Source organism: Martes martes, assembly GCF_963455335.1.
Source record: "Martes martes genome assembly, chromosome: 7".
NCBI classification, from domain to species: domain Eukaryota; kingdom Metazoa; phylum Chordata; class Mammalia; order Carnivora; family Mustelidae; genus Martes; species Martes martes.
Window position 1 is genome coordinate 53,072,175 of NC_137894.1, and position 22,397 is coordinate 53,094,571.

The following is a 22,397-nucleotide window of genomic DNA, read 5'->3' on the forward strand; positions in this document are numbered from 1 at the left end:
GACCTGAGTCAAAAGCAGTTGCTCAACCAACTGAGCCACCCAAGCACCCCCTCATTCATCTTCAAAGTCGTTATTTGACTTTGTATTGACTTCATGAGCTGTTAAGACTGAGTACGAAGTGGATTGGAACATTTATGTTTAGCTCTGAATCTGAAAGTAATTTTTGTGGTTGAGATGGAGAATGAGAAAGATGGTTAGACCAAACCTTGCGTTTTTCATGTCTCTACAGGTCTCTTTCCCATCCCATCTAGGATAAGATCCACATTTCTTATTATGCCATGTATAGCCCTTCATGGTCTGATGCCTGTTGCTTCTTCGGCTTCATTATTCTCTCTCTTCCAAGTTCAATCCAGTGTAGCCAGTATAATGGCGCTGGCCATTGTTTCTGACCCTTGAATGTGGCAGGATTGTTCTCTCCTGAGGGCCTATGCACCAGCAGCCTGGAACATTCTGCCTTTCTATCCCCAAGTCTTTGCATGGTTTATTCCCTTATCCTATCAGGTTCTCTGCTTAAATGTTCTCTCTGAAGAGATATTCCTGACTATTCTATACCAAATTGTGCCCTCACCATCCTCCAGCTCCTATCCTACTTTACCTTTATAGTATTAGTTACAACCTGAAACAACTGTTTTTATGTATCTATAAAACATTATATATTCGTTCATTCGATTGTTGTTTGACGACTCCATGAGGGCAGGATTCTGTCTTGTCTACTCCTGTATTCCACGAGCATGAAACAGTGCCTGGCAGAGTAGAGGCTCTTTGTAGATATGTTATGGAACTGAATAATGGATTTTGTGTTTAAGATGGCCTCATTTCCAATTTTCTGGAAATCTTCACATTCCTTTTCTGTTAGCAGGTTTATGCTTTTCCTATTACAACTCGAGGCAGTGAAGGGAGGGCAGGTTTGGCCATACATCTGAAACTAAATCCATGCTCTGGGCTCCTCTCTGGATGCAGTCCTCTCTTTTGTCATCAATGAGAAGAGCCAGAATGGGTTTAAATGTCTGCTAAAGAAAGAAGCCTCTAACACACTCTTGCTTCCTTTGATGCCCTTAACAGCCCGCACACGTGTAGGTTCGTTTTGCTTAGTCACTCGCAACATGCCTAACGAGCAACTGCTTGCAGTGAACAGTTAACCACCCACCCGGCCTCGTAAGCCTGGTGCGACAGGGAGGGAAGGCAGGAGACTGGGGCTTTTGGAGCGTGGGGACTAGAAGAGGATGGTGTGCCAGAGGTTGGGTAATTTTTTTTTTCTTTCCCTCGGTCTTTCTTAAGGGTGTGCCATCAATAGTGACAGCTAAGATGAGCTTAAAATATGTGCACTCAATATCCCGGCTTTAGGAGAAGCCAGGATGGGTTTTCTCTGAGCTGGCAATACCCTCAAGTGGAAGGTGAGAGAGGTGGCCTAGTGCCTCAGCTCAGCCATGGAAGCTGCTGGAAGGTGAAGTGGGAAGAGGGGTGCTGCCTCAGCACGTAACAGGAAAATCATCGGAGGACGTGACCAAGGTGAAGTCAGCCCCCCACAGCCTGTTTCTCCCGGGGACTGCAATGACAGACTGGGCAGATGGATGACCCAAGGACTCAGAAAAGTCAAGATGGCATTTGGGAAGGGAGTGCAAGTCTGGAGAAGCCACCTGTGTTGGGGACCCATGGGGTGTATTTCTCCTTGTTTTTCTTTTTTTTTTTTTCTCTGGCTGTGAGCCAACGCAGGCTCTCAGAGCTGTAGCTGTGGTGCAGAGGGAGCTAAAATCCAAGAAAAATACCATCTTTCTGGCCAGAAGAATGGGAAAACGTAGGCTGGAAAGTGTGTAGGGGGTTTCCCCTCCTTTTGAATCATGGAGGCAGACCCCTTGGAGAGCTAAGTGGCCGGTGGTGCTGGCAACTCAAATGCCCTTCGAAATCCTGTTTTTCTGGCTAGGGGAACAGGCAAAGGGGCCCCTGCCGGCCAAGAAGTATGAGAGGATGCCTCTTTCAACTTCCCTGTTTCTTCTATCTCTGCTTTGCCCCATGAGGGGCACGTGACAGCTAGCCACGTGACAGCTGGAACTCCAAGAGAAATCCCACCTTTGGGCCAGTAGATTGGGAGACTCCTAGAGAGGAAAGAGCTGGAATGGGGTCCTGTGTGTATGCATTGGCCTGAGGCTAGGATTCGCCCCAAGCTGCACATGGAGGGAGATGGACCCAAAGCAGTGTAGCAAAAGCCTTGAGGACTGGAGTGCCCATGGAACCATGGCCCACAGAGGAGGGAGAACTTGCTGTCTGAACCTCACCAGATTGATTGCCTGATAAAAAGGAACAAACAAAATCCTAATGCCCTCGAGAGGGTTTGTAACAGGACCCAGAGTCGACACAGCTTCACTATTTAGGATGTTATTCTGCGTTTAACATTTCACAATATTACAGGAAAATGTGACCAGTTCTTGAGACAGCACAGTCAACAAATGCCAACTCCAGGATGATCTAGACAGTGAGATTATCAGAGACTTTAAAGCTGTTATGATAACTGCTCCATCAGCTAAACTGTCTTGAAATGAATGGAAGGGTAGCTGTTCTTTTAGGAGACAACATGGGAGAAAGTATTTGTGATCTTGGGTTAGGCAAAACTCTTATTAGATATAGCACCAAAAGCATGATCTCAAAAAGAAAAGTCCAAAATATTAAAAATTTTTTTTCCATGAAACGATAAGCCACAGAGGGTGTATAGGTGATCTCTGGACTTTCCGCTCAGTTTTGCTGTGAACCTCAAACTACTCTAAGGAATAAATTCTACTAAATAAAAATCACAGACCGGGAGAAATATTTTCAAGTCACATATCCAACAAAGGACCTGTCTCCAGAAAATATGTAATACTCTCGAAATCCAGTAAGAAACAATCCATTAAAAAAATGGGGAGAAGATTTAAACAGACAATTCACCTAGAAGATAAATTGATGGCAAATGCACCAACATGCTCAGCAACGTTTGTTCTTAGGGAAATGCAAACTAAAACCGCAAGAAAAATTGCTGTCTGACGAGTAGAATGGTGTACAAAAATGACAGTACCAAATCCCAACAGCTTTTTGTCAACTTAAACATACCCTTATGTGATGTGGCAATCCCACTCTTGGGTATTATTTACTCAAACGAAATGAAAACTTAACGTTTGGGACGCCTGGGTGGCTCAGTTGGTTAAGCGGCTGCCTTCGGCTCGGGTCATGATCCCAGCATCCTGGGACCGAGTCCCACATCGGGCTCCTTGCTCAGCAGGGAGCCTGCTTCTCCCTCTGCCTCTGCCTGCCACTCTGTCTGCCTTTGCTCGCTCGCTCTCCCTCTATCTCTCTCTGACAAATAAATAAATAAAATATATTAAAAAAAAAAAAAAGAAAACTTAACATTTGTCAGTACTTACTGTGGGTTTTTTTTTTTTTTCTTCTTTTTTTAAACCCTTGCTAAAAGCAACAGCCCCAATTCTGTAATTGGTGAATGGTGAATGGAGGCTCTTATGGGATACTCCTATGGTCTGTCCATACAAGGCACCACAATGTAGCAACAAAAAGGCACGCACCACTGTTATTCACAACAGCAAAGATGGATTTACAATGAATGGACTTTAAGTGAAAGAAGCCTTGGAGAGGTAGCACGATGGAAAATTTGCAGCTGATGGGACTGTTCTGTATCTTGACAATGGTGGTGCTTACATGATTACATTTGTCTAAACTCCTAGGACTTTGTATTTTACCCTGTGTAAATGGGGAAAAAAGGGAATAATTATTGGAGAGCCATCTAGTTATAATTTTCATCAGATCCTGAAAGGGCATGTTTTCCAGGCCGAGAGGACTATCATTTATTACCTGAAATACTTTGTTAGTGAGGAAGTTAGGTTCTCAGTCCTCCTTGGTGGTGAAAGAGAAGAAACTTGTCTGTTAGTCAGTTGTAAATCTGTGAGTGCTTTTTTTCAAGAAAGATGTGCCCTTGAGCTCACTGAATCTACTGCTGTGGCTCAGGACTCTGTTTTTGTAGAATCTTGCTTTTGCTTTGTGAGTGGCTTTGGGACCATTAGATAGAAGAATAAAATGAATTTCCCTTCCTCTTTTTTTTTTTTTTTTTAACTCCTTAATATACCGAGTTGCTGGGCTAAAGCCTGAAGTCTGGCCTTGGGGTTGTGTAGAAGGAAGCAAGGTTTATCTGGCTGGTGACTGTGACATTTTCTTCAGGACAGACCCTCTGTTTCCCAAGGCCCTCTTCCTGTCCCTTTTATTCTCTGGGACTGTCTCTGAGACCTCGCCCCCTCAGAACTATCTTAATGATCTCTCACGCTCCAGACAGTTTCTTTTCTTCTCTCCTTGTCAAAATTGTGGTAATGACAGTGTCTTACTCTCAGGGAAGGACTCTGAATTTCAAATTACTTCACTCTAGTCAATGTTGCCTCCGCAGAAATCCCACTGGGGGTGCTCTTTGGAGGCAGATGTGCTAAGTGTGTCACAGGAATATACAGCATTTTTATTCTGCCACAGCTAGAGCTTGTGTCCTAATAGGCTTTAGCTTTTTCACGTTTATTCCTGTTGAGGGTTTTGATTATGATTTCCAATCCGCAGGCCTCCTTGTTGGAAGAAAGCAATATCCGAGTTTAATTTGTACCTCTTTCATAAAAGAGTACTTAGACATTGTTGTTGGGGATCTTGAGAAGGTGGAATGAAGTGTTGCTTTAAGTTTCTATGAAGAGCGGTAAATGGTTTCACACTTGGACAAAAGATAAGGCACGGGTGATGTTAGTATTGCCAACCCCAAGGGAATTCTACCAACCTGTGGTTATTTAGGTACACTTCATTGTGGTCCAGCTTCAAGGCCCTTAGCTTGTGTGTTCGATATAATCCTGATCCTGGGATTTGCATTTTGTCCTCGCGAATGGGAGCTTTGAGAAAATCCACCTTTCTCTAATGCAAGGTAAAAAGCTTTCTCCCTTGCTTAGGCGTCTTTGCTGCCCTTTCTTTTAATTAAAGTTTTGGCCTCCCCAATGTTGGAAGAGCTTCCTAAAGGTCACACTTGAAAAGAGCTGCAGAAGGAAAATGCAGATTATAGTATTCTGTCCTTTCATAGGGGAAATTGTCTGTCGAATCTGTCTGCTCTGAAAAGTGCATTTTCTTTTTCTTGTTTCTCCATATTGGCGGCTAAAGTAGTGGGGATCAGAAGGAAGGAGTTTTTGCTAGTGCGTAGCTAAGGATGTCATTCAGCCGATGCCTGAGGAATGAGAGAACACAGTTTAGCCAGGAAAGAAGTGCACGCCAGCCGAGTGCCTTTCAAATGTCAGGCGTGGTGTGGCAGAAGTAGGTTTTAAGTGTCATACATGCACTTCTCTTCATCGTAAACAGTGCCACCTTATTCCTTCTACAAAATATTTGCACACAAAGTCTCTAAATACAATTTTTGCAGGAGCTGTCATTTGATTGCTATTGGCTTCTAGTTGAAGGGGGTTGGTGGCACGAGCGCTGCACGTCCGTCCTTTTCTCTTCGTGTTCATGTTGTCATGTGCAGGTGCTCTTGAAGATAAAGCAAAGATTTCAACACCCAGAAAAATTCAGCCAGCCCACAGAAGAGAAATGTTAGGCATTGCATACAACTCTATTCACCAGGGAGGAGCTGAAGAGGAGGATACATTCAAAAGAGGTGTGTCGGCTGGTAGAAGGCTAGGGAAGGGGGAAGCACAGGACCTGTTTCAGGGGTGTCCGGTAAACCACGTGCACAGAGAAAGACTTGACAGATGGTTGGTCTAGCAGGGTCCTTCCTTGTCGTGGTCCGTGTCCGTGGGCTGCCTCCCATGAGGTAGGTGCTTAGAAGGGAGAAAGTTCTGGTAGGTCCATTGTTCTCTAGTGTGAACTGGCAAATCAAACAGCTTGTACTCGTCGGGCCTTGAGTCTGGCCCCTGACTAAACACAGGACAACAAAAAAGTTGTGTGGAGAGTGGGTCTTGTATCTCCTGAAATTTGACCTGGTTAGTAAGTCTTGGAGCTTTTCCTCACAAGGAGAGAGAAGACCGACATTCAGCCAAGGGACCCGAATGATGCACATGTGGAGCTTTCCTGAAGGCACGCAGATTTCGAGCTGCATGTCTGTAGCTTCGATCTGTCAGGAATGAAGGCGCAGTGAGGTTGGCAGTCCATTTGACTGAATTGTGAGGTGGTGGGAGAAGGGTTTTCTGCCAGATGGTGACATTAATCTTTTAATTAAGCGTAGATTTAGATCACACCTGTTTTGTACAGTTCCTTTTTTTTCTTTTACATTTTACCAGTTTGTCACCCATTGACATCATCTTCTGTTTTTGTCTTGCTCTGAAGTACTTTCTGTACTTTTTGGAAAAGCTTAAGTCTTTTCAAATTGTGTATCTTTTCTTTATTGTTACTGATTATGTGTGGCCCTCAACTCCCCATCTTTGGTCATATTTATTACTTTTAACATAAGTGACTTCTTACTATCAAGCCATTTCTTCACACTGTGAACCTTGCTGTTTTAAATGACCGAATGGTTTGAAGTTGAATAAGCTTTTGTGTCAGATTTGCTCTCTTGTGTAGATGCTAAGTGTTTGGACTGGGTGTGTGACCTATTTCAACAGTATTTCATCTTTGTATATATAATTATGTGTAAGATCCTAACCTATCTTCCAGGACTTCCTTGAAATTAAATAAGGTCTTTGAACAAGAATGAGTTTTGAAAGATCAAGATAGTGTCATTGATGTAAGGAAAGTGGCTTCACACATCAAAGGATGATTTTTGAATCCTCGTCTGACTTGCTATACTTCCTTTACCGTTTAAACTGTCATTTTTTTCTGCTGGTGGTCAGGAGTTTTGAATAGAACCTTCATAAAGACTTTAGAAATGAAGAGCCTTAACATTAGAGAGAATGACTTGTTTTACTAAGATTTTGCTCCGTCAAGAGACATGTTGGCAAAAGCCCCGGGTTGCATTCTAGGCAGGTTGTCATTCTGCTTCTGCTGTGAAGTGAGACCTTGGGCAAGTCCTTTTCTGAACCTCATCTCATCTCTAAAGCCTTGGGGCTTAAACCAAATGATTGTTTTAACCAAATTTTCAATTTGCCTCCATGGGTTGGTATCGTAGAGCAAGCTTGCAAAGGTGTCAGTAAGAAGTTCTGTTCTAAAGGTAGGAGGGCACATTGTCTACTGGCAAAGCCTATTTTGAGACTTGGAGAAGGCTAGATGATCTCATTAAAAAAAACGAGACCCTAGGGACACTGGCTGGTTCAGTCTGATGAACAGTCCTTTTAGAATTTCTGAATAAGGCTTACTGAAATCACTTATCTTGATGATGACCTCTTATTAAAATTGGTAACTACATGGCAACAGGAACATTGCAGGAAAAATCTTAAGCGAAAAATGTCCCAAAATAGCTGGTGAGAAGGGACTTTTTTTTTTTTTTTGGATTTATTTATTTATTTGAGAGAGAGAGAAAGCAAGTTGTTGAGTGGGGGGAGGGGCAGAGAGCGGGAATCTTCCAAGCAAACTCCATGCTGAGCGTGGAGGCATCTGAGGAGCTGGGAATGGACAGAAGAGTGGTTCTGGCCCAGATTCGTGATTCTGCTAACAAATGGGAATGACTTTCTCACGCCTCTTGTTTTTATCAAACTCTCTGAAACAAAATCACATCGATGAGGACGAGATAGGAACCCAGAGAAGGAGAAGGACGAAGCGAGGAGCCCTGTGGGTTGTTACTGAAAAACAATACCAGACTCTGTTCCACTAGCTTTGGATTCTACCCGTGGTGATTTCTCTTCAGAGTGGAGCTGGGTCCTGCGAGAAGCTTTGCCAGTTGCTGCCGAGAGCTCATGGGGCCCAGAGTGACTTGGCCCCTTCAGGCTTTTCTGTGAACTCCTTGTACCCCATAGCTATCAGTGTGCCTAAGACCCGACATTCCCGGCTGCTGTTCTCAGTGGGCCTGCACACTTCCTCATGAGTGCCCGTTGTTTGTTTAGGGGTGCTCAGGTCTGTCAGACGTCCCCCTGAGTCCCCATGACTCCCTCTGCTTCCTCTCTCAGGCATGGGTACCATGCAGGACTTGTGGCTGTTGACTTGCTCCTACCTGCCCATGCTTGGGGCTTTGCGGAGAGAGCTTACTACCAGGTTCGAATGGAAGTGTTCCATGGAGTTTTGATCATGCTATCCTACTGGCTCTGTGTGGTTTCTGTGGGGCATTTGGCTAAAAAACCGTGCCGCTACCATTACATCTTCCCATTGACCTCCCTGGGTTTTGTTTTAACAGCTGTTATCCCTTGGTTACAAGCATCTTCTTTGCTAAATCTCTTGGAACCTGGGAACTGCTTTCCAGCGGGAGATAGCAGGTGCTGATTTCATTGGATTCCTCTCAGGCCACATGCCCACAGCTAAATTCAGCTGGAGCTGAATTATATGGTTCCCTCAACCTGAAATGCCTTCCTCCTCCTTCTCCCTGGCTCACAAGGCTAGTCCTGAAGCTCTCGTCCATCTCTGTCTCCTCCATTGCTGGTGCTATTTCGGTGCTCCTGTAACATCTTAGGAATGCACATGCACACATATGGCGCTTCTTTAAGTATATGTTTGCTTCTCTGATTTCTTCATAGGACTCTGGGTTCTTAAGGTGCAAGACCTTGTCTGATTTGTTTTTCTACTCTCAGTGCCTGAACTGGTGACTGTCACTCCTTAACTACTTAAATAGTTGTTGACGGATGCCTGGGTGGCTCAGCTGGTTAAGCATCTGCCTTCAGTTCAGGTCATGATCTCAGGGTCCTGGGATGGAGTCCCAAGTTAGGCTCCCTGCTCAGCGGGGAGTCTGCTTTTCCTTTTGCCTGCCACTCCCCCTGCTTACACACTCTCTCTCTTTCTCTCTGTGTCAAATACATAAATGAAAAAAATCTTCAAAAAAATTAGTTGTTGGAGGAATGTTGGCAGTAGTGTTGGAATGTTTGCAAGGAACAAAAGCAGCCCTCTTCAGATATACTGTAGGACAGACAGATGGAAGATAAGTGCCATTTAAAGTTATATTTAAAGAAAGAAATGTGTCCGGAGAAGGAACTAAAAATACAGGTGCTTTTTAATCTTAATTTTATTTTCAGAATTTGTGGTGCAGAGGCAGCGGCAATGGCCTTGTCACTCCTAGTGAGTTCATTTTGATTATAACAACTCAAAGAGGTTGTGGGGCATTTAAGAAATGTAGAACAGAGAGTAATGTTTAAGGAATTGGAAGTCTGTGCTTAGGAAGGATGCGATATGGTTAATTTGGGTGGGAGACCTCATCCTGGGTTCAGGCATAGGGTCAACTGGCCCCCTGTATTTCCACATGACCTCACCTGAGGGCAGAGGGTTCCTTCTAGTTCAGTAATTGTTTCCCTGTTAATTAACCTCTCTCCTGCTGTTGACTTGAGAGTTTGGGGAGTGTCTTAAAGTTGGCTAGATTAAAAAAAAAAAAAACCAGCTATTTCATGGTCTGTGAGTTTTCTGGAAAGTGGAAGGTGATGATATTAAAACCTCAGTAACCAAGGAAACCAGTCCTGTGCTGGTGGATAAAAGGAGTGGAAATTTAACTGTGACCGTGAAAGGAAATCTGGCCACTAAGTCCATGCATGGCAACCCTGGGGAAGAGGAAGTAAAGGCACGAGCACATGACCCATCACCTGCCCCCTTAGGAGAAAGCGACCTGTCGACAGCTGTGCTCAAGGTGAGTGAGGGGTGTACACTGAGCTCGCCCAGGAATATGCTCAGTGTCTAGGTGCAGCCCTCCTATCAAGGTTGATATTTTTGAATATATAAAATCTTTAAATGATGAGCTAAGAAAAGTTTTTGCTTGCAGTCCTTATGGTGTGTGTCTCTATTGTGTGTGTCAGTGGACTCACCAAGCAAAATGCTGACTTTTTTCTACATCAGAACCACACCAAGAAGCAGATGGTCTTTATAGTTCCACTTAGTGCCTTCTTTACTCGAAAAGTTGTTGACGTTAACCTAATTCATAGAATTTTCCCTGGAGGTCGGGACTTGCAAGTTTGATTAATTTGGTAGTTTTTAAAAAATATTTTATTTATTTATTTGACAGAGAGAGGGAGGTAGGGAAGGAGAGAGAGCAAGTGCACAGGCAGAGGGAGCAGCAGAAGAGGGAGAAGCAGGCTCACTGCTGAGCAGGGAGCCCAGTGCCGGGCTTGATTGGATCCCAGGACCCTGAGATCATGACCTGAGCTGAAAGCAGAGGCTTAACTGACTGAGCCACCCAGGCAGCCCTAATTTAGTAGTTTTTAAAACCTTTTTTTTAGTCTGGGGGTGCCTAGGTGGCTCTTGGACTCTTGGTTTCAGCTTAGGTCATGATCTCAGGGTTGTCTGATCAACCCTGTGTTGGGCTCAGTGGGGAGTCTGCTGGGATTTTCTCGGTCTCCTTCTGCCACTCCACCCCTCATATAAATAAATAAATAAATAAATCTTAAAACACACACACACACACACACACACACACACACACACACACACAAACAAAACCTTGTTTAGCCTGAATTCTTACAAGAAGTTCACGTTGTAAAGCAGATAAAATGAGGCTGATTCTATTGCCACTTACCCCTCTTTTGCACAAGGACCTCCTAAAAGGAGTTCCACAAAGTGTAGTGTGAAATCACCATTTAGTCCTATGAAAATTATTGCAGTCTGATTTCCAAACTACCTTTATGGAATTATGGAAGTATAAACTCTTTTTTTTTTTTAAAGATTTTATTTATTTATTTGACAGACAGAGATCACAAGTAGGGAGAGAGGCAGGCAGAGAGAGAGGAAGGGAAGCAGGCTCCCTGCTGAGCAGGGAGCCCGATGTGTGGCTTGATCCCAGGACCCTGGGATCATGACCTGAGCTGAAGGCAGAGGCTTAACCCACTGAGCCACCCAGGCGCCCTGGAAGCATAAACTCTTAAGATGTAATAACTCTTAAGGTCTTCACAATAAGATATCTCATATGCTAGTTCCTGTATGGACTGCCAGCCAATGGTAATTACCTTTCAGTGCCTTCTCTATTTAGCCAACTCTCAGAAACAAAATAACACAGATGAGAAAGATAAAAGGACTTGGAGAAAGAAAGATAAGGACTGGAGGGGCTCCTGGCTGGTTCAATTGAGAGCATGTGACTCTTGATCTTGGGTCCTGAGTTCAAGCCTCATGTTTGATGTAGAGTATTACTTAAATAAACTTAAAAAAAAAAAAAGCAAGATGAGGATGGGGGGATGAGTGAAGAGGTCTGGCAGAAGTATCATTGGGCAGCTATTTTGAGGACTGGGGTACCATTTTCTCTGCCCCCTCTTCTTTCCCATATACCGATCACAAGGAGGGACAAGAAAAGAAGATGTAGATAATTCTCTTCTAGAGAAACATCTGAATTTGAGGATGATTTGGACCACTTTCTTCCCATTCCTGCTGGCTAGAGTATTTTGCAGCTCAAATACTGTGTACATTGTTCTGGGCTCAGTAGATAATGTAGCTATATATGCCGTGTATTGCATTTCAAATGTGCTCATGTTCTAATGTATATTTTACTTAATACACAATGGCAAATGGAAACCTCCTTATTAGTTTATCTGTATATTAGGTATATAGTGTATATGTAAATATTTTCATTCAATTTTTAATAGAAATTTAGCTTCTTGAAATGCTGCATAACAATTATTTTTGCTAGCATACTTATTTTTTTAAATTAACATATGGTGTATTACTGGTTTCAGAGGTATAGGTCTGTGATTCATCAGTCTTATATAAGCCCTAGTGCTCATTACATCACGTGCCCTCCTTAGTGTCCATCACTCAGTTACCCCATCCCTCCACCGTCTCCTGTTGAACAACTCTCAGTTTGTTTCCTATGATTAAGAGTCTCTTACGGTTTGTTTCCCTCTCAGGTTTCATCTTGTTTTATTTTTTCCTCTTTTTCTCTGATCCTCTGCCTTGTTTCTTAAATTCCACATATCAGCGAGATCATACGATAATTGTCTTTCTTTGACTGACTTATTTCGCTTAGCATAATACCCTCTAGTTCTATCCATGTCATTGCAAACGCCAAGATTTCATTTTTTGGATGGCTGTAAAATACTCCATTTTATATATATACCACATCTTCTTTATCCATTCACTTGTCATCTGTTGATGGACATCTGGACTCTTTCCATAGTTTGGCTATTGTTGGCCTTGCTGCTAGAAACATTGGGGTGCAGGGCTAGCACACTTTTCTAATACCAAAAACTGTCATTGAACTCTTTAATTATGATGGTTTATAATTTTTTCTGTAATTAAAAAGAATTTTTTAAAGTAGTGCAGTGTCAGCTGCTACCGATAAAAAACCCAATTAGGGTTACAAATATAAAAGTTGGCAATTAGACTGTTAAGTAATGATCTATTTTAAAGCTTGTTAACAAATAAAAATAAAAAAGTTAAAAAATATTAAGGGTAAGGTGAATTAATGTAATTTTCCAATTTCACATGTTGTAACACTTTGGGTTGGATATATTTGACATTATTACCTGATTATTGAAATTAGTTCCCAGTGACTTTCTGTTGGAAGGTTTCCTTAAATGTGTCCTCTTGCCTTTCTTTCTATCCCACCTGTCCCCATTTATGGTGCAATTACATTTTGTGAGGAACACAGGAGGCTGTTGAAAAATGTGAGATTGACTGTTTTCTGACCTCCTTTTAGTTAGGTTCAAAGCAGGAAAACCCATTTCCATGCCCCTCTACTCCAACAGAAATTAACCAAGGACCTTGAAAAGTTAGGTTTTTGAGTTTTAAAGGCTTTACATAGGCTCTTATTTAGTTGTTAGGTGCTACTAGTAACTTCCCAAGTTTTATTGGCTTATCTGAGGGCTCTTCAGGATAAAGATAATCTTTAAATACTCTTGGCAGATGGTTGCTCTTTTGAAAGAAAAGGTAAGAGGAGATTTAAAAAACAGTGTTGCCCAAACATACTGTTCATAGACTGGCCAGTTAAATTAAGCAGTTTGTAATTTCATGTAAACTACTATTGTAGATTAAATAGCAGTATGCCTGTGGTGGGCAAATCTTTTTATTGGTTCTGTGGTGCCTGTGTCTAGTTGGTCTAGTTGGTCTCCATCACTGAAGGCGGGGTGCTGACACACCATCTACTACTGTTGAACAATCTCCCCTTCAGTTCTGTCAGTGTTTGCTGCATATATTGTGGGGCTCGGTTATTGGAAGCGTATGTTACGTCGTCACATCTTTGTGCTAAACCGACCCCTTTATTATTGCGTAATGTTCTTCTTTGTTTCATAATAATTTTTGCTTTGAAGGTCATTTTTTCTGATACTTGCCTAGGCACTCTGGCTCTTTTTTACGAACTATTTGCATACAGTGTCTTTTGCCTTTCAGGACTTTATTATAATATTTGTCTTTGAATGTGTCTCCTGTAGACTGCATATAGTTGGATCTAAAAACCTCCATTTCGCTAGTCCCTGCCTTTTGACTGGATTGTTGAATCTATTCACATATAATGTCGCCATTGACATGGTCGGATATTTATGTCTGGGCCTTATTTTTTGTTTCCCGTATGTCTCACGTAGATTTTGTTCTTCTGTTTCTCCTTTGCGGTTTCTTTTGCATACATATTTTTAATGTAACATTTAAATTCCCTTTAATTGTTTTGGTTTTGTTTTTTTAGTCATTTCCTTAGTGCTTGCTCTGGGGTCCTACTATATACATTTTAACTTATCAGAATCTGCTTCAGATCTGGGCTAGCTTAGTGAGGTACAGGGACATTACTCATAGCTCTAGTCCCCATGCCCCTCTTTGTGGTATTATCGTTACACAGATTCCAGCTAGAGGTTACAAAAGCCAATAATACAGGGTTACCATTATTACCTTATATAATCTTATCTTTCAAAGAATAAGAGAGGAAAGAAGAATAAGCATGTGTTTATTGCTTTTGTTATACTAGCCTTCTTATTTCCTATTCCTAGTTTTGTTTGTGTGTTTATGTGTTTGAGTTCCTGTACTGAGTCCTTCCCTTAGTGCAGGGCAGTTCAGTGCCCACCCACCTCCTTTGTGCTGTTATTGGCAAATGTTTTGTTGGGCCCATAACATATGGAAATAGAATTATGCACATATTGTTTTAAATTGCTTTTTAAAATCCATTATGGGAGAAGGGGCCGTATCAGATATGATTTGCTAATATTTTCTCCTAGAAGTTGCCTTTTCATTTTTTTTTTAAAGATTTTATTTATTTGACAGAGATCACAAATAGGCAGAGAGGCAGGCAGAGAGAGAGGAAGGGAAGCAGGCCCTCAGCTGAGCAGAGAGCCCGATGCGGGGCTCGATCCCAGGACCCTGAGATCATGACCCGAGCCGAAGGCAGAGGCTCAACCCACTGAGCCACCCAGGCACCCCTGCCTTTTCATTTTTTAAAATTAAGTTTTTTATCTTAATTCCAGTATGGTTAACATACTGTTATATTAGTTTCAGGTGTGCAGTACAGTGATTCAACAATTCTGTACATGACTCAGTGCTCATCAGGACAAATGTATTCTTAATCCCCATCATCCATTTCCCCCATCCCCCACCCACCTCCCCTCTGGTAGCCATCATTCTGTTCTCTCTAGTGAAGAGTCTGTTTCTTGGTTTTCCTCTCTCTCATCTTTCTCCTTTGTTCATTTATTTTGTATCTTAAATTCCACATGAGTGAAATCATACGGGAATTGTCTTGCTCTTACTGACTTATTTAGCATAATACTCTCCATCTGTATTGCCACAAATGGCAAGATTTCATGCTTTTTTATGGCTGAGTAATAATCCATTTTATTGGGGCGCCTGGGTGGCTCAGTGGGTTAAAACCTCTGCCTTCGGCTCAGGTCATGGTCCCAGGGTCCTGGGATTGAGCCCCGCATCGGGCTTTCTGCTCAGCGGGGAGCCTGCTTCCTCCTCTCTCTCTGCCTGCCTCTCTGCATACTTGTGATCTGTCAAATAAATAAATAAAATCTTAAAAAAAACCATTTTATCTACTTCACATCTTCTTTATCCATTCAGCTACTAATCGACACTTACGCTGCTTTCATAATTTGGCTGTTGCAAATTATGCTGCAGTAAAGGTAAGGGTGTGTGTATCCCTTTGAATTAGTGTTCTTATATTTTTTGGGTAAATACCCAATAGTGCGATTGCTGGATAGTAGAGTAACTATTTTTATTTTTTTGAGGAACCTCTGCTGTTTCTCAGAGTCGCTGTACCAGTTTGCATCCCCACCAACAGTGCGCAAGGGCTCCTCCTTCTCTGCATCCTCACCAATAGTCGCTGCTTCTTGTGTTTTTGATTTTAGCCATTTTGACAAGTGTGAGGTGACATCTCATTGTGGTTTTGATTTGCATTTCTATGATGATGAGTGATGAAGATACCTTTTCATTTTGTTGATGGTTTCCTTTGCTGTAAGGAGGCTTCCTAGTCTGATGTAGTCTCACTGGTTTATTATTTTTTAGTTGCCTTTGCTTTGCTGTCAAATCCAAAAAATTGCCAAGGCTGATGTCAAGGAGCTTACCCCCTACGTTCTTCCACTAGAATTTTTATGGTTTCAGGTCTTACACTCAAGTATTTAATCCATTTTGAGTTAACTTTTGTGTATGCTGTGAGATAGTGGTCCAGTTTCATTCTTTTCCAAGTGGCTATCCAGTTTTCTAGTGCCACTTATTGAAGAGACTGTCCTCTCCCCATGGTGTACCCTTTGTCCTAAATGAACCTAAATGTGTGGGTTTATTTCAGGGCTGTCTGTTCTGTTCCATTGATGTGTCTATTTTTATGCCATTGCCATACAGTTTTGATTACTATAGCTTTGTAATATAGTTTGCTATCAGGAAGCATGATGCCTCTAGCTTTGTTTTTCTTTCTTAAGCTTGCTTTGGCTTTGCAGGGTCTTTTGTGGCTCCATACAAATTTTTAGGTTGGTTTTTTTTTCTGTGGAAAATGCCATTGGAATTTTGGTAGGGATTGCATTGAATCTGTAGATTGCTTTGAGGTTATAAGTTTTTTAAAAATATTTTACTTATTTATGAGAGAGTACACACATGAGCATTTGCATGAGTGGGGAGAGGGGGAGGCACAGAGGGAGATGGAGAAGCAGGCTCGGTGTGGGGCTTGGCCCCAGGATCATGACCTGTACCAAGGCAGACACTTAACCAACTGAGCCCCTAGTTGTAGATATTTTAACAATATATATTTTTTTGGAGAGAGATAGAGTGAGAGGGAGAGAAAACATGAATGGGAGGGAGAGGGCATTTTTTTTTTAACCTCTCTTTTAATTTAATTTTATTTATTTGTTGTTAGAGAGAGCGAGTGAGCACAGGCAGAGAGTGGTAGGCAGAGGCAGACAGAGAAGCAGGCTCCCCTCCGCCGAGCAAGGAGCCCGATGTGGGACTCGATCCCAGGATGCTGGGATCATGACCCGAGCCGAAGGCAGCCGCTTAACCAACTGAGCCACCCAGGCGTCCCGGGAGAGGGCATCTTAAGCACGTTCCAGCTCAGAACAGAACCTGATGCAGGGATTGATCTCATGACCCTGAGGTCATGACCTGAGCTGAAATCAAGAGTCAGTTGCTTAATTGACTGAGCCACGCAGGCGCCCTTTAACAATATTCTTTTAATCTGTGAGTGCAGCTGTCTTTAAGTTTGTATCTTCTTTAACTTTTTCCATCAGTATATTATATTTTTCAGTATGTAAATTAGCATACTAATATTTAATGATGTTGTTAACATAATAGTGATGCCTTTGTGGTTTTCACATAGCTTTCTTGAGTATTTTCCTTATTTGTTCTATTCTTTCTATTTTGGGACTTTGCGTATTTTTTCCCAGATCTTTGCAAAATGAACCACATGTAAAATCACTAGGAGTTTTTAAGATACCCCTTTCTCTAATTTACATCAAATGTCTTCTACACTTGATTACTTTTTACTATCCTCTTGTGAGAGAGGCTAATGGCAGCTTTTCTCATCTCTGCAGTTGGGTGGGAGTAATGAGATTGTCTTTCAGTGATTCTTCTAGGTTGGGGATTAGTGGGTCATTCAGTGGTGTGAGGCCCAGCCCATCATGAACACTTAGTAAATATTACATGATGGAGAGGGCAGGGCCATTCATTCTTCCCGGGTCTCCTGCTTCCTATGTTGGTGCTTGTTTCACTGTTAGTAGCTGCTCAGGTGTTTCAGACCATCATCCTTTTTCACATCAAGCTAATCACTCTGCCCAGGCTACATTTTTACCGTGTGTTACAACAATGTTAAGAAATTTTATACTAACTGGAGAAGTCTCTGAACTATGTTTACCCAGTGGGCCAACAAAGGAATATTGGATTTTCTCAGATTGAACACTGCTAGGATTTTCAGCTCTACTTCTGTCCCCCCAGGTCCACATCAGTTAGGAAGCTATTTTCTTCAGAATGTTGCTGGTATTTATTATTTAAACAACAGATCAGGTACGCAGTCACAAAGATAGAAAAATTTATCTTTTATAATTTTTCACCTTCTCAACCAATATTTTTTATATTTTTATATTTTTATATATTTTAGCCAAAAATATTGGTTGAGAAAATATTTTTTAGCCAAAAAATATTTAACTTGACTCCATTGGGCATTCAGATTTTTAGATAAATATTTTTTTAATCCACTATTTCCTGTGAACAAGTACCACCAGGAAGCAGCCAGACAGAAGATGGGTCCTTCTGCACTCGACCTGTACTGATCTCTTCAGTAAATCAATGTCATAAAAATAGAGAATGTGCTAGATTCAAAGGGACTTAGGGACAAATAGTGAACTAAAGGGCATGGCCTTGAATAGAATACTGGCTTGGATAAAACCAGCCCTAAAGGAAATTTTTGGGGCCAGGCAAATTTGGAAATAGTCCAGATAGTTATATGAAATGCCATTAACTGAGATGGAGAGATGCAGAATTTTGATGAAAAAAATTTTTGTTACAAAAAAAAGTCTATGTAAATATATAGATAGTGCATATACTAGCAGATCTCTTTCTAAGGTGTTAATAGTGGTGCTCCTACTCTCAAGTGATGGGAATGTGAGGTTTTTATTTATTTCTTTACTGTCTTGTCCTCTCAATTTCTCAAATGCACATGTCCCATTTTTGTGGTAATAGAAACTTTTTTTTTTTTTTTTTTTTTGGTAAAGTCTAGACTAACATGTCCTTTTATAGATGGGTTGTTGTAGTATATTTCACAAGTTTTTCTCTTGATAAAGATTTTATAACCTTTAGGATACTTCTTTGAAATATTTCTTTAGATTCTACATGCATCTTCCTTTTTGAGATTTAATTTTTTATTATGGAAAATTTCAAATACATAGAAAAGTAGGTAGAATAATATGATTATCAATTATGCTTGGTTTATTTCCTCTCCACCCACTATTTTGAAGGAAATCCCACATGTTCTATCTTTTCATTCATAAGTGGTTCAATATTTATTCCAAAAAAATAAGAACATTTAAAAAAATCGTGATATAGTATCACACCAAACAATAAATATGTGAAATAATAGTATTTCTTCAGTACTCCAGTATTGAATGTCAATGACTCCAGTCATTCACCTTTCTCTGATTGTCTCATAAGTGATTTTTATCTGTAGTTATATTGTCTGAATCCGATTTCAGGCAAGTTCCTGACATTACAAATGGTTATGTGACCAGTAAGGTCTTTCAATCTATAGGTTTCTCTCTCCTCCCCCAGCAGTTTTTCTCTTGCAAATGATTTGTTGAAGAAACTAGACCCTTTATCTTTTTTTTCCTTCTGCATTTTTCTGCATGTTCTCTTTTAATACACAAGACTGGAAGCTGTTCTCTTGAATGCATCTGAGCAGAGTTCCATTTAAAACTTATAAAACTTAAAAAAAAACTTATAAAACTTACCATGTTTGTAAAATCTGTAAATTGAAATGGTTGATTTCTTTTTTTAAACTTTTAAAATACTTACTTTTAAAAACTAATCCCTAAAATTGAAAAAATTAGCTGTATAACAAATTTTTGTGCAACATCTAGAAATGATTTATTTCCAGTGAATTTATTTTTTTGAATGTATCAAATCAATATTTAGCCTGTTGTCTTCCAGAAATGAAAGATGAGGATTTAGTTAACTTCCGTAACTGTTCTCTCCCACCTCTTCCTCCTTATAATATTTTATGTATTTTTATTTGCTTATTTATCTTTAATTGCTTTAAATAATATACTTATGCCTCAGTTTGTTATGTAGCAGTTCAGTTTTCTCAAGCCACATTCTTGGGCATAAAAAGGGTTAACTTCAGGGGTGCCTGGGTGGCTCAGTGGATTAAAGCCTCTTCCTTCAGCTCAGGTCATGATCTCAGGGTCCTGGGATTGAGCCCCACATCGGGCTCTCTGCTCAGCAGGGAGCCTGCTTCCTCCTCTCTCTCTGCCTGCCTCTCTGCCTACTTGTGATTTCTGTCTGTCAAATAAAAAATAAAATCTTAAAAAAAAAAAGGATTAACTTCGTTTCCGTAACTAAAAAAGCCCATTGCACCAGCGGGCAAAAACCTTAATCATTACCAATTCCAAGCAAACTTGGTCATTTTACATGTAAACTTATATAGGTCAGATTTCATTCCTGCCTTCCCTTCATTTATGGGAGTGCAGGTTGTTTCTGAGGTATTTATGTGGTGCCGATTTCTGGAAGTAGGTTGGCTTTGAAATGGTTGATTTTTTTTTTTTCTTTTTTTCAAGATTTTATTAGAGAGAGCATGAATGGTGGGGAGGGACAGAGGGAGAGACAGAAGCAGATTCCCCGCTGAGCAGAGAGCCCGATGTGGGACTCGATCCCAGAACCCTGAGATCGTGACCTGAGCTGAAGGCAGACGCTCAACTGACTGGGCCACCCGAGTGCCCCTGAAAATGGCTGATTTCTATCCTAAAGTCTTCTAAGTTTAAGACTCGTATAGCCTTGATTGTTTGAGCTGAAACAGCTACTGAAAAAGCATACACGGGGGTAGATGTTAGCCCTATCAGTTACACAGATTTTTGGCAGGAACTTGCCAGATTTCCTTTGCAAAGCTAAGGGAAAATCTTCCTCTGAAAGTACATTCTGATATAATGGGGTCCTTTTGAAATACTATTTAGTATCCTCAGAGAGCTTGGTCTACCAATGTGCTCTTCATCGTGATACTGGTGTACTATTTTTTTTTGTTTGGTTTTACTTTACTGCTAAGGCTGCTGAGGTCGAAATTTCCACTGCTTGCGTATTGATTTGTCTCTAATGATTGCAGGTTGAAGATGACAGTGATGCAGAGACCTATGGAGAAGAGAATGAGGAACAGGGAAATTATTCTAAAAGAAAGATAGTCTCTAACTGGGATCGATATCAAGATATTGAAAAAGAGGTCAATAATGAAAGCGGAGAATCACAGAGGGGGACGGACTTCAGTGTTCTCCTCAGCTCAGCAGGTATGAATTCCATTCGCAGGCACATGCTTTAGTGCTCTGAAAGTCCCACAGACCTTTTATTTATGTTCCTTTTAAAACTGCGTTGTAATAACTAGCAGTTCATTTTGTCCTTTGGATTTTAAATTTGAGTAAAGGACAGCGTATCTAATGGCTTGTAAGGAAGAAAGATATTTCTTTAAGTGGAAGCTAGGGATTCCACGTACCGATGTAGAAGGACTTAAGTCCTGGTTGAAATGGATGAAAGTCTTTACGGAAGTGAAAAATGTTGCACTATGCCCCTCTAAATTGGGTAGTCTGAAAATAGAAGTCTTTTCCTTGATTTCATAGGAATCAATACTTATGTTTATACAAAGCTTTACGAAGCTTCTAGAATATGTGTTCTTTCCTCTTTTATAACCAGGAATATGCATATTAGTGGATATGCACATAGAAGAGACCTGTGTACCAGAATGTGAAAACCCTTCTGTTGTGCTTTTAGACGGTTTTCTCTATCAGTAAGGTGCCACACCCTTTCCTCCTCTGGCCAGCTCTTTTTGAAGACAGAATCCACCCTGAGTGGGCAGCTGTGTGAGGCTGGAGAGTAGGAGTATAGTGAGAGGAGAATGGAACAGGGCTGGTTGTACAGACGACTGCTCTCTACTAGGGTATGGCATGAGGGTTGAAAGAATGAATGGCGGATGGATTAGTGGTTTTCAGGGGTTAGGGATGGGTTTGGTGGATGTGGTTATAAGAAGGTATCATGAGGTGTCCTTCTAGTGCTGATACTGATCATTTTCTCGATTGTGGTGGTAGATACACAAACCTACACAAGTGATAAAATTGTCTAGAACTTAAGACATACACACAAGTAAGTACAAATAAGACTGGGAAAATCTGAACAACATTGGGTTATATCAGTATCAGTATGTCGATATTCTGGTTGTGATATTGTACTATAGTTTTGCACAGTGTTATCATTAGGGAAACTGGGTCAAGTGCGGGAGAGCTCTCTGTATTGTTACTACAAGTGTTATGAGAGTCCACAATGACCTCAACAACAAAATATTACCAGGTCAAAAAAAAACTTAAAGGATGAGGAGGTAAGAAGCAGAGAAATAAAATGAAGATTTTCAGACAGTTTGCTTTAAATTCCCTCTTCCTCCCGACTTTTATGTTGCTGTTGTGTTCAACCTGTCTTTTTTCTCCTCTGCCTATATTTTTGAATGCCTGTACCAGACTAAGAATCCTAAAGTGATGAATTATCTTCCGACTTAATTAAACCCTTTGAGGAGAAAGAGAATTGTAAGTGGAGAGAGTGTGTGAGTGTGAGTCAGGAGAGCAAGGTCAGCCTGGTGTCATTACGTTCTGTGCCACCCCCACCTTCCCCACCCCCCACGGTAACCCTCTTAGAAGAGGTGTTTGCTGAGGGCATCGAACTCACGGACTGTTCAGGGACTGATGACTCATCTTCTTGCTGGTCAGATGAGTACTACCCTCTGGTGACCCGAATTTTGGCCAATTACAGGCTTATTAGCGCTTCTTTCAAGGTGGGAGAAAGGTAAGAGGTAAGCTGCTTATTTTCTCTTTCTCTTGGCTGTTCTGTGAAAGGACGTGGGGAAAACTTGAAGTAGGTGCAATAAGGTTAACTCATGAACTACCTGGTTTTAGTTGAACCAAATGTATAGTCCATACTAGGACCGTGTCTGGCCTGTCAGAGATCCTGCATGAATGTTTGAAGGCAATGCAAAATTTGAGTCTGACATAGCATTTATGCCCAGTGGCGTACTATTCTGGTTATTTATGTTAGCATTTTATTTACAATTTAAAACCCAACATGATTCGGGTCTCATATGTCTTTGCTGTAGTCTGTTTTTGCTTACTGATTTCTTCCCAGGTGACTTATCTGTGATTGGTTTTTTGGGTGATCACAATTGTCACATCTTCTGATATGTGCTTTGTTCCCCCCCCCCCCCATTCTGCTGGTGATTGATCATTTTC

The 22,397-nt window shown here is 41.2% G+C and overlaps 1 protein-coding gene across 1 annotated transcript in view; it reads left to right on the top strand.

The window, feature by feature from the left end:
- AVEN (apoptosis and caspase activation inhibitor) overlaps positions 1–22,397 on the top strand; it is a 170,530-nt gene that overhangs the window by 19,662 nt on the left and 128,471 nt on the right. Inside the window, exon 2 of the mRNA XM_080809902.1 lies at positions 20,243–20,420. Within this exon, the coding sequence (XP_080666028.1) occupies positions 20,243–20,420 (178 nt within the window). The remainder of the gene's footprint in view (positions 1–20,242; positions 20,421–22,397) is intronic.